The following is a 12,978-nucleotide window of genomic DNA, read 5'->3' as shown; positions in this document are numbered from 1 at the left end:
AATATTCCTACAGTCTACGAAAAGGTAGCCATTTTTGCCTGCTGCCAGGCCACATCACCAATAAAATCGCTTTTGTACAGATATAGAATCCCATGGAGGCAGGGATCTGCACGTGTATGTGTGACATCACTCTCCCTTTCATATTACTGGGATTGACCAGGATTTGAGGCCTACTCCGATTCCAGGATTTTCCCAGACAAAATGTGCGCGACTGCATGTAACAACCCAGTATACACAGCTGCCTTTGTGCCTTTGTCAACTGTAGAAAACCAGTGCATTTTGTCTGTTTCTATGTTCATTTTGGAAAAGTGTAATATCTCTTGAACACATGTGAACATTCTGTCCCCACACTTATCTCTCAGCCACATTAGAAAGTACATTTATAGCTGCTGAATGACGACAAACCCAGGAGTATATACAAACACAAATAAAGACTTCTGATTAAATAGAACAAAATGCAAATTACAAAATAATAAAATGAATATACCACATAACATTGTCATCACTCATTAAGCTGCAACGTATGCCTTAATATCTTTCGAATATTGATTTTTATCTGTATTACTAGTGAAGTCATACTTCATAGAAGTGTATTTTATTTCTAACATTTTATTTTTACTTTTTATGAGCCTTATAAATTCATGTTTCATTATCTCTCTCTCCCCAATACACTGCCTTCCCATAGGGATACATATAAAATCAAATCAAGGTTATGCATTGTTCTAACAAATGCATGAAGCATAATATTTATCGGTTTATCCATATAAAGAGAGTAGCATATTGGTTATATGGATAAATAAAATTAAGTTTAAGCCTTTTTTGCCACACATGTACACACGTTCAAAGCAACTTTCTATAAATATTCAATATCTACTCATATTGTGGAAAATGCCTTCAAATAATTTATTGACCTCTATGAATAAGGTATGCTATATTCGAACTTGGTTATTGTTGTACTATCACTGCGTATAGTGGGCAAGTTGCTACTACTTAATATTGACATTCTAATTCAGCCATACTGGGAGAGTCATTACTAATTCGGAACACACAGCGAGGTTGTGTGTGTTTTTATCATTTTCATTCTATCATTTTTATTATTTCATTTTATGTGTTTAATATGCTGCAGCCATAATGGCATTTTATTTGCTTCAAAAATGTCACTTTTTACATGTTACATTGTACTGCTTCTCAAATAGATGAGAAATTTTAAATATACCATGTATAATATGTAGAGCTGAAACAACGAATCGATAAAATCGATAATAATCGATAACGGAAATCATCGATAACGATTTCCGTTATCGATTAATCGAGTGATCAATTCGTTGTTGGAGCACTCGGCTCCTTTTACTTACCTCCGCGAGCGTTCCCCGCTTCTGCTACACGCTCTGCAGTCTCCGCCTTCTTTTAGCTACGTGACGGATGTGACGCGTTCCGGAGGTAAGTATTCTTCATGTCTATGTGCACGGATCGCACAGAGCCACTCGCACAGAGCGAATCGCTCTGTGCGAATGGAGCCACTCGCACAGAGCGGTTCGCTCTGTGCGAGTGGCTCCACTCGCACAGAGCGGTTCGCTCTGTGCGAGTGGCTCCACTCGCACAGAGCGGTTCGCTCTGTGCGAGTGGCTCCACTCGCACAGAGCGGTTCGCTCTGTGCGAGTGGCTCCACTCGCACAGAGCGGTTCGCTCTGTGCGAGTGGCTCCACTCGCACAGAGCGGTTCGCTCTGTGCGAGTGGCTCCATTCGCACAGAGCGGTTCGCTCTGTGCGAGTGGCTCCATTCGCACAGAGCGGTTCGCTCTGTGCGAGTGGCTCCATTCGCACAGAGCGGTTCGCTCTGTGCGAGTGGCTCCATTCGCACAGAGCGGTTCGCGAGTGTGGGTGCAGGGCAGAGTGGGGGTGGGGGTGCAGGGCAGAGTGGGGGTGGGGGTGCAGGGCAGAGTGGGGGTGGGGGGTGCAGGGCAGGAGACTGGGTGCAGGGCAGAGTGGGGGTGGGGATGCAGGGTGTGAGTGTGGGTGCAGAGCAGAGTGGGAGACTGGGTGCAGGGCAGAGTGGGGGTGGGGATGCAGGGCAGGGTGTGAGTGTGGGTGCAGGGCAGAGTGGGTGCAGGGCAGAGTGTGAGTGTGGGGGCAGGGCAGAATGTGGGGGCAGGGCTGGGTGCAGGGCAGAGTTAGAGACTGGGTGCAGGGGCACAGTGCAAAGTGCTGGGTGCAAAGTGCCAGTGCTGGGTGCAAAGTGCCAGGGCTGGGTGCAAAGTGCCAGGGCTGGGTGCAAAGTGCTGGTGCAAAGTGCTGAATGCTGGGTGCAAAGTGCTGGATGCAAAGTGCCAGGGCTGGGGCAAAGTGCTGGGTGCAAAGTGCCAGGGCTGGGTGCAAAGTGCTGGGTGCAAAGTGCTGGGTGCAAAGTGCTGGGTGCAAAGTGCTGGGTGCAAAGTGCAAAGTGCTGGGGCAAAGTTTCTTGAACAGTAATAGTCCACCTCTTTTCAGAATGTTTGGGGTTATTTTGTTTCATAAATATTGTGTTTGGGTTCTTGTACTTTGAAAATATTGTTTTTTATTACATCATAACAAAATAAGAATGTTAATGTAAATTTTAAGTTGTTTTTTAACATCCAGTTCATTAAATTCTTTTAAATAAACGAAAAATTTGCATATTGTTTTTTTTTATCCGATTAATCGATTAATCGAAAAAATAATCGGCCGATTAATCGATTATTAAAATAATCGTTAGTTGCAGCCCTAATAATATGTATCTATTGAGGACCTGGAAATCAGAAAACCAGTTACATTATGCTGCCTCTGACAAAGGCTGGTGCTACCCTGAGTTGAACTTTTAAATGGACTGTCTAATGTCCCTGACACCCCCTACTATGGAAGAACCACCTACCAGACATAACCATTGCTCATTTTGGGTATATACTGTCACAGACATTTTAATCTTGTATTTGTGCATTTGATGTCTTTACATATTATATATTGCCACATAATTTGCATAATTTGATTTCCAACTAACTCATTGCCTACCTGAGCCAGTTCGGAGCGGTCTAAATGACCATCACTGTTTACATCCATACAGTTAAACATGTCTTCTACTAGTGCTCGTTTTTGAGATATTTTATCTTCCTGATGACCACTTTGTAGATTATTTTGATTTGTCTGAAGATCAAGTAGAATCTTTTTAAGCCGGGTATAGTCAGCCATAGTACAGCTGTCACCTAAAACAGAGAAAACATGGTTGAGCATGCACAATAAATAACATTTACATTTTTCTAATTTCCTTATTGTGCTATCCTACTGTTTCCGCCACCTCACATTCCAAGACCCGGTGACAGAAAGGGTGGTGTTGAACGCTTCCTACTTCCCCCACCTTGCACTTTTTGACCTATTGCTCTTCTCCAAAACTCTCTTTTGCCTCAGTTGAGGTTCATGGCATCCAATTATTCAATCCTCACTATAATTGCACATTACTGCTTTACCAGAATTTTGGTCCAGATAATATTTCATTGGTGTAAAAGAAATTTGAAACAAAAGACAAATTAATCCATCAGTGCCAGACAGCAGCAAATTGAAAAATGTCCCCTGGTTGCTCGGCCGCATGCTTAAATACTCCAATGCACCACTTGCCCCAGTGTTTTGCATCATTCATTCAAGTCTACGAGTTTCACTACAGTCTACTCGCATGACTATCCTGTAAGTGAGTGTATGTTCCATAATGAATACTGCTGCCAATCTAATCTTCCCCTACCTCCATCTCCTCACTCATCTTTAAATACATCCACCTGGTCCCTCCACTCATCTGATGAGCTGCACCTGTCTTCTGCTCTGATTTCTTCCTCCCACATATTTCCCTATCCTTTGGAATACCCTACTGCAACATATCCAATTCTTCCAGTGTCTCCAGTCCTCAACAAAATCCCTTAAGACCCACTTCTTCAGGGACAAATTATTCAGTGAATTCACAGGTTAACCATCCTCCTCTGCCTCACCCTCCACAGCTTCCTATTGATGTGACTATTCTCTGTTTGTAGAACATTTATACTTTCATTTTGTAATATAAACCAACATCCTTTTAAATTGTAAACTTTGTTTTTTTATTATTATTTTTTTTTTTAACAGGGCCCTCTGCGTTGTTATGTGATGTTCTGTTATAGCCGGTTTACTCATTGTGCCATGCTGGGGAATATTATGTCATATTCAATAAATAAATCAATGAGCAATAATAATGTGCTACCAAAAGGTTTAGGAAGGATCAACGTTGACAAAACACAAGCGATGGGATGAAATGGCATAATGCATTGTTGTACATCAGTTGATGAGATGACTCAAAAACTCCCTCAGATCTATCTATTCATTATGGAAGGCCAACCAAGCTCATTAGGATTGGTCCTTTATAAGGCACAATAAAACTGAGAAAGAGTTGAAAGTGCAAACTTACGCACTAGTCAATAGACCCCATATAGCTCTTAAGTGTAGCTAGAAAATTACATGTATTGTTTTGATGCTTAAAGTTAAACAATATACCCAAAACTATATAAATGAATGAAATAATTTAATAACAAAATATATATACCTATCCTTCAGTCAATTTTGAATACTTATTTTTTTTTTTTTTTTTTTTTAACATGGCCAGAGTACTTTTTCTAGGTGTTTACAAATGATGTTTTTCAACAACCTGATTGTCATAAAAGCTGCCCATCTATAGGGCTGTGCTAATTTATTTATTTTTTTTTTTAAAAGAAACTGCTAATTAAAAAAATGTAACATTGGTGAAAACTGTGAAAGATCTGGATATAATAAAGGTGTAAAACATTACAGTAAAATAAATCTGTTTCTAGAGAATGAGAATGATAGCTTTTAGGCAAGTTCCACACATCAGATATTAAATTAGTTCTGAAAAGAGAAGTTGTGAAAGTTTGTTGGTCTGGTCTATAAACAGCGGTTTCAAGCAATTATTTTGTAGCACATAATGAAAAAAAAAAAAACATACTCATATCTTTTATTTACGAAATCTTTACCATATGTACAAAACATACAGTGAATTTGGTTTCATTGAAGTGGTACAACATGTGCAAAATCCTGAATATGCACGAGGAAAGAGGTAATAATGGTAGAATAGACAAAAAAGTGTGTGGCTAAGAGTGTATTTGGATGCCATAAACACACTACCTCTACCTCCACCACCACTAACCACTGCTCACCCCTGACAGTCCACACACTCACGCTAACACAACACCAACACATGCTGATACTAAATACAAATGCACACACACTCAGGCTAACACTATACATAAACACACAAACACATGCTAACACTGTATACTAACACATAACCATGTTAACACATACATTCTAACACCACACTAAGATATACATATATGTTAACATCATACACTCACACATGCTCATACACCAACACCGACTATATTGTCATACAGCACACTCATTCCAACAACACACGCTTACACAAACAAACAATATAAACTTACTTACACAGTACATACACACCCACTCAATCTCTGCCATTAGCCATGCAGAGCACACAGTTTGTCATTCTTTCCTTTTACCTTGTGTGACACAATGTCGTTACTGCAAGCTGCTGCCACTACTATGCGCATAATGCATTTTACATGACATCACTAGGCACCTTCTTTACTGGGCTCCTGGGTACTGTAAGCCTGTCTTAGCTTACCCCTACTGGCAACAGTGGCTGGAAGAGTGGCCTGCATAGGGGTAGACCAGTCTCTATGTTAAAAAATGGCAAAATAGTAGATAACTGTAGCACCTGTCTCCTCCTTAGCATCTTAATTCCTATGAAAGCAGTACCTAATTATGGTGTACTCAGTTTTTCACACATGGCTTCTTCATTTTGGCTTTATTTTTGTTGAATAAATGATGGCAGATTGTAATATATCATGTGTTGTTCATCTAAGGTTGTATTTACCCAATTTTTACACAGAACAGATGATTGTTTTGAATATTTATATATATATAATCTCAACCTTTATAAAAGCACATTATAGATTTAGTTTGCATTCATTTAGATTAACAGAACTCTACAACCCCTGTTGCACATATAATATTGGTTCTGCTCTTCTGATTCTATTGCTGTAACTATGGAATTTCTTGTATGACATTTACAATACTCAAACTTATTGAATGAAGCAAAATAGGTTAGATTCCTAAGAGATGTAACCAGGGCTGTGTTATTTTTATGGCTGACTGACATAAGTCATATAACTACTGGATGGAAGATTTAATATTTGAAAAGTTTAATAAATGTTATAACCCTCCAGCACGGACTTGAATTTAATTGCTTTTGATGTGTTCTTTGAAAAAAGCTAACTTAAAGCAACCCTTTGCCTCTATGAAAAACACACAGTTAGTAGTTGTTTAGTAAAATTGTGTTAAATCCACAAATTGTGGGATAATATATTTTATTATAATTAATAAGGAAAATGCAAACAAGTCTAAAAAAGGAAAATAACTATAGAGCAGTTAGAACTTACTAAAGATAAACAACTCTGTCTGTTTTCCCTATTTCTTGTTTGTAGGTGGTTGTAAAAAAAAAAAAATGAATGCCAAGACATACCAAAAAGTACTGCACGGTACTATAGGACCTCAAGATATAGACGATATAAGAGTGTCTGTGTCACTGATTTTAACATTACAAGAAATATGTAATATATTCTGGAAATGTCTACCCAATTTGTCAAATTAGGAGATACATGCACATTTCTATTCAGCATACTTTTTAAACATGTATAGCGAAATTTTGAAAATGTATAATTTGTCATTATTAATTTTTAAAATTATAGTCAATATTTCATGTGAAGTATCTAGTTACTGTAATGTAATTGCTAAAATGACATTATAAGCAAATATTTTATATATATATTGTTTATTATTATTATTATATTTATTGTGGTACCAGATGTCATTAAAAAGAATAACTGATTTAAGATCAATTGATAGTAGGACAAAATCTAAATTTTTCCACCTAGACATAACCAGTAGCATACAGGGTTCTACTGCCCTATGAAAACCAATTGTTATCAATTGATGCTTCTGAAATAAATGTATCTAAAAGATATTGAAACATGGGCATCCAGGGGGGGCAAGAGGGTACTTGGCCTCTCCCCCCCAGAAATTCAAAGAGCCCCACTGGAGCAGTGACAGAGGAGAAAGAAACAGTATGTTAACTAGACATAGAGGCAGGAAAAATAACCTGTTAGAAGGCAAAAACACTTATTTAATTCTATACACCCCTCTGCTGTCAGAGTGGTTCGGTCTGCTGTTTTTCGCACCTTTTAGCTGCTTCTTCATAGACACAGAGTCCCTGTGCAGAGGCAGTTTGTAACCTGCGGACACAAGGTTGTTTTACTTCAAACATGTATTGCAGCTAGGGTTAGATAATACTCCAGCTCCTATGGCTCAGTATGTTAAGCACCATGGGAAAGCGAGTATTTATATCATTAAGGACTGGCACTGCAGCTGCTGTGGAATGCACATCTCATGAGTCTCAGCCCCCATTTAGTTGGCTGAACAGCATGACAAATGTAATAACACCACCAAATGTTACGATGATGTTTAGCCAGCAATACTAGGATACGTAGCAACTGTACATTGGGCTTTGGGGAGGGGCTACAATGGGTCTTCAGCAGGCCCGGACTGGCCATCGGGCACACCGGGCATTTGCCCGGTGGGCCGGGCCACGGCAGGGCCGCATTGACTTTAGGGGCTGATGGAGCTGCAGCTCCAGGCCCCTAACCTACCTACGGCCGCAGTAACGCAGGGCATAAGGGGCACCTGCCCCTTAAGCCCGCCGCAACTGCGACCGGGTCCGCCACTCTTAGGGGCCGGGAAGTCCCCACCAGGGCCGGCCTTACGGGTCTGCGGCCGCACAGGGTTTAAATTTAAACATCGGGGTTTTTTTTAACTTTATTTAACATCCTCCATGTTAAATAAAGTTTTTTTTAACTTTATTTAACATGGAGGATGTTAAATAAAGTTGAAAAAAAAAACCCCGATGTTTTAATTTAAACCCTGTGCGGCCGCAGACCCCTAAGGCCGGCCCTGGTGGGGGCTTCCCGGCCTCTTAGAGCAGGGCGCCACACTCCAGGGGGCGCGACGGGGGGCGGTCCGCACCGGGTGCCGCTCATCAGGGGCCGCCAACTTGCGGCACCCGGCACTCCTCCAGAGACGGACAGTAATGTCCGCCGCTGGAGGAGCAGGCTCGCAAGGGAGCGGTATCGGAGGTCTTTAACAGACCTCCGGTTCCCTTGAGTGATTTTAAGCCGGGTTCAACCCGGCTTGAAATCACTCAAGGGAGCCGGAGGTCTGTTAAAGACCTCCGATACCGGTCCCTTGTGATCTGCGCGGCAACAGCTGTTGTGCGCCGGGGTTTGCTGTCAGATCCCGGCGCACAACACTGAAGCCGCGCCCACCGACCCGGTGACCCGGAAGAAGACAGAGAAGACAGAAGAACTGAAGAAGAGGAGCGAAGAGGAGGAAAAGGAGCTGTAAGGAGAAAAGAGGAAAGGTAGGAAAACATTCAGTGAGAGTGGATTGGTGTATATATGTGTGGTTTGGTATATATGTGTGGTTTGGTATATATGTGTGGTTTGGTATATATGTGTTGATTAGTATATATGTGTGGATTGGTATATGTGTGGATTGGTGTATATGTGTGGATTAGTGTATATATGTGTGGATTGGTATATATGTGTTGATTGGTATATATGTGTGGATTGGTATATATGTGTGGATTGGTATACGTGTGGATTGGTATACGTGTGGATTGGTAAGTGTGTGAGAGTGATGGGTGTTATGCTGTACCATTTCCAATGTCTTTTTCATGATCTAATTATGCTCTAAAAGTACATCATAACTCCCATCACTCTATACTGTTCCATACAGTGGCAGAGCTGGGAGGCAGAGGCCTTGCACCCCCACCACAGGACTCCTGAAAGGTAAGTGAACTTTAAAGAGGGAGAGGGTAGATAGTTAGGAGGGGGTAGTTGCGGCAGGCTTAAGGGGCTCTGCGTTAATGCGGCCATATAGGACCAGTCAGTCCAGTCCTGACTGGACCTATTTTAAGGTGGGGGCCTGGAGCTGCAGCTCCATCAGCCCCTAAGTCAATCCTGCCCTGGCACAGGCGCGGTCGCAGTTGCTGCTTGCTCCGGCAACAAGGTAAGTAGGGTGAGGGAGGGGGGTGCAGTGAGAAGGGGCAGAGGGGGGTTAGATAGTGAGAAAGGGGGAGAGGGGATAGATAGAGGCGGTACATATTGAGAAGTGGGGAAGGGGGTTACATAGTGAAAAGGGGGAACATAGTGAGAAGGGGCAGATAAGATGAAGAGAGGGGGTAGTGTGAATGCGTATGAGAATGAATGAATAAATGTGTGGATGAATTGTGTGAATGCGTATGACAATGAATTCATGTGAGGATGAATTGCTTGAATGATTTGTGAGACTGCATTAATGAATGTGTTAATGATTTGTGTGAATGATTAAATGCAAAGATGGTACGGGTGGGCTTTAACAATAAATAAATAAATAAATATGGGCTGCTCAGGCTTAAATGCCCGGGCCTATTTTTTGTCCCAGTCCGGGCCTGGTCTTCAGTATAAACACCAACTTCTGTTGACTGCATCTACAATAATATTTAGCAGCCATATTGCTGAATAAACTTCAAGGGAATTGTATTATAGACTAGGGTTGTGGTGACCTACACTACACTGCAGCTCCCAAGATATACAGTCAGCCATAGTCATATAATTTTTCCTATTACTGGGTAACTAACATTTCCCTGTCACCAGGAAACCCCTCTCTTGAGCCCACAAAGTCAGGTAATGAGGATGAGGTAAGGAGGTATTAAGGTAAAGGGTGAGTTCTCGTCCAACCACCTCATGTACCTCACAGTAGAAATAAAACACAAAAGCCTTCTCTGTCCCCTTAAAATCCTTTCCTGTTCCCTGTGCCTCAGTGTCCATGGGCTAACCAGCCTGGACACCCTGTCCCAGGGGCTCTCCAGCCACGGCGCCCTGTCCCAGGGGCTCTCCAGCCACGGCGCCCTGTCCCAGGGGCTCTCCAGCCACGGCGCCCTGTCCCAGGGGCTCTCCAGCCACGGCGCCCTGTCGGAGGGGCTCTCCAGCCACGGCGCCCTGTCGGAGGGGCTCTCCAGCCACGGCGCCCTGTCGGAGGGGCTCTCCAGCCACGGCGCCCTGTCGGAGGGGCTCTCCAGCCACGGCGCCCTGTCGGAGGGGCTATCCAGCCACGGCGCCCTGTCGGAGGGGCTATCCAGCCACGGCGCCCTGGCCAGGAGCTATCCGGCCTGTGGTATCCATCAAGCCTAGTCTCTCTTGTCAAGGTGCATCCATTTTTAACTGCTCAGTTATGTCTGTACCTCTGTCTGGCTATTGATTATGCCTCTTGGTCTTTGGTATACCTTGCATCTAGAAACCTCCCTGACTTCATTGCCTGGGTCATGATGCTCTGATATTCCTTTATCATATGATACAACCATTTTGTGATATGGTCAATCAGTTTTGAGATGTGTATCCAGTTGAAAAAAATTATATAAATGTGACTACCTACAGAGACTAACATTATTATCAACCATAATAAAACATGTTTAGGTCTGCTTGATTCATATTTCATTAGATGTTGAATGTTAATAAAACACTGGGCATGAAGCTTATGTAACTATTTAAACTATTTCTTTTTAACAGTGGTCTTCTCTTTGCTACGTCTGCATTTTAGCCTTATAAAAGCATTCTCTGTAGATTCCAACGATTTTATTTTTAAATGGGACATCTTTGCACTTTATGTCAATAGATGCCTCAAGCACAAATATCATTAGGGAAATCAAAAAGGTCAAACAGAAGACCTTATGGCTAGGTACTGATATTTTATAAACAGCCTTTCATAATTTTCTTTTCACGTTTTGGTTATAGACCATTGGTTAGTGGTCTCCTTAGTGGAGTTTAAACATATTTGTATAAATAGTTTTGGTCTTAGAAAATACTAGATGATTTCACTAGATTTTGTTCTTTTCAATTACATTTTAACAAAGAATACAATATACTTTCTGACTGTTTGGTAAAAGTATAGAGATTTATAGACATTTTTCAAAACTACAATGTTTTTTTTTTTAGTTTTAAAGAGCAGTTTAAGATAATCAATACCAAAATAAAATGATTAATCTGCCAGTTTATTTTATTTCATGTATGACTGGGTGTTTTCCTAACCTTATGATCAAAGCTTTTTTTTTTTTTGCCATTTTTTACTATATATTTGCTCATTCACTATTCCCGTTTTTATACCGTATCAATACAGATAGGTGCTTTGTCTGATAAAATGCTTGCATCTATAATTCATTATTAAGTATGTGTAATACATAAAAATATAGAAAAAATAACAGAAAACCAAATTTTTACTTAGGATTTATGTATTAAGCTAGGTGCAAGTTATGGAAAGTAACCCTGATTTATGTTGCACAACACCCTCTAAGTGGAATACATACTTCACTATAGTTGTCATTTTCGGGCAGCTATTGTTACATTTATTTTTTTTACCCTTTTAACCTTTCATTTATTATTATTATTATTATTTTACTCTTTTAAAGTTCTCAAATCACTGGCCCCCACCAGTGCAAAAAACGTAGGACAAAATAGTTAATTATATATATATATATATAATCAGAATAAATTTACATTAGAACTTTCATGAGATTAGTCTTGTAGGGAAATAGGATTGAAATAAATTACAGGCATTAGTATATTTAATACTATTTAACACTATTATTCTTGAGACTCAATATGCTGCCATACTGATTTTTTATTTGCTATATTGCTGTTGTCCTCTATTTTTTTTTTTTAAGCATAACCACCCCCATTTGAAACTGAACCAGTCCCACAGGACATCCTTTAAATCGGAGACTATACATTAACAGTGCCATCTACTGTCTGTCAGAATATTATAGAACTGGAGTTAGATATATTCAGTTGGAATGTTCAGACAATATTAATTTCACACTAGATGGCACTGGTTATGCATGGCTGTGTATAACCAATAGACTATGCACCAACATTGCCACCTGGCATGCATCTGTTAGACTTAAATTAAAACGTTTTGTGTGTTTGTGCTTGCAGTGATGTTTTTTTCCATGTCTTTTTGTAGAGAAATCTGTATTCAAATTTTAAATAAAATTAATTGCATCCCCTCTCCTCTTACATGGCCTACTGTAAATCACATGTTTAATCTCTCCCTTTCCACAGGATTCATCCCAACCTCCTTAAAGCATCCTATATTATCTCCCATCTTAAAAAAAACTGCATAATCTCACTACTTCCTTTTGTATCAAGCTTCTTCAATGGCTTGTATATTCCCAACCAAGCAACTTTTTGACTCTAACTTGACCCCCTTCAATTTGGGTTACGCTCTCAGCACTCTACCAAGACCCAGGGGCGTACCTAGAGTATTTGGCACCCGGGGCGGATCCTGTAAGTGGCACCCCCCCCCAAATGTAAAGACATCTACAAAATTATGTTGGCAAGAATATTTATTGCACCAATTTGTAAACTGTATGTCAACTGTAAACAACAAGAAATCTGAAAAAATAAATTAATAACTTGTAAGTAAAATAAATGTTTAAATAACATTTACTGAACATATAATAGTGCTTTCTTTAATAACCCCCCCCAAAAAAACAACAAACACAACAAGTTTCTAAGAAGCCCTAACAAATGAGTGACAAACATTACAAATTAAGTACTGGCTAAGCAGCTAAAGACACTATAAACTAAAAAAAATTCTGATATTATAATTAGAAGTCACCATAACATTGTTCTCTTTTTATTTAAGCATTTGCATATATAGTGGTGTTGCCATGTCGACTCATGATTATATATACCATATGAACCAGACACTGACTGTGGTATAGCATGACACCTATCACTATATACTGAGCCAGGCAGTGACG

The 12,978-nt window shown here is 40.4% G+C and overlaps 1 protein-coding gene across 1 annotated transcript in view; it reads right to left on the bottom strand.

Annotated features, from left to right (window-relative positions):
• The window catches only part of FSTL4 (follistatin like 4), a 154,846-nt gene that overhangs the window by 38,824 nt on the left and 103,044 nt on the right, over window positions 1-12,978 (bottom strand). The window contains exon 4 of the mRNA XM_053463642.1: window positions 3,024-3,214. Coding sequence (XP_053319617.1) covers window positions 3,024-3,214 — 191 coding nt within the window. The remainder of the gene's footprint in view (window positions 1-3,023; window positions 3,215-12,978) is intronic.

The sequence above is a fragment of the Spea bombifrons genome, chromosome 4 (assembly GCF_027358695.1).
Source record: "Spea bombifrons isolate aSpeBom1 chromosome 4, aSpeBom1.2.pri, whole genome shotgun sequence".
Taxonomy (NCBI): domain Eukaryota; kingdom Metazoa; phylum Chordata; class Amphibia; order Anura; family Pelobatidae; genus Spea; species Spea bombifrons.
Note: the sequence above shows the minus strand (reverse complement) of the source record. Positions and strands in the feature narration are given on the sequence as shown.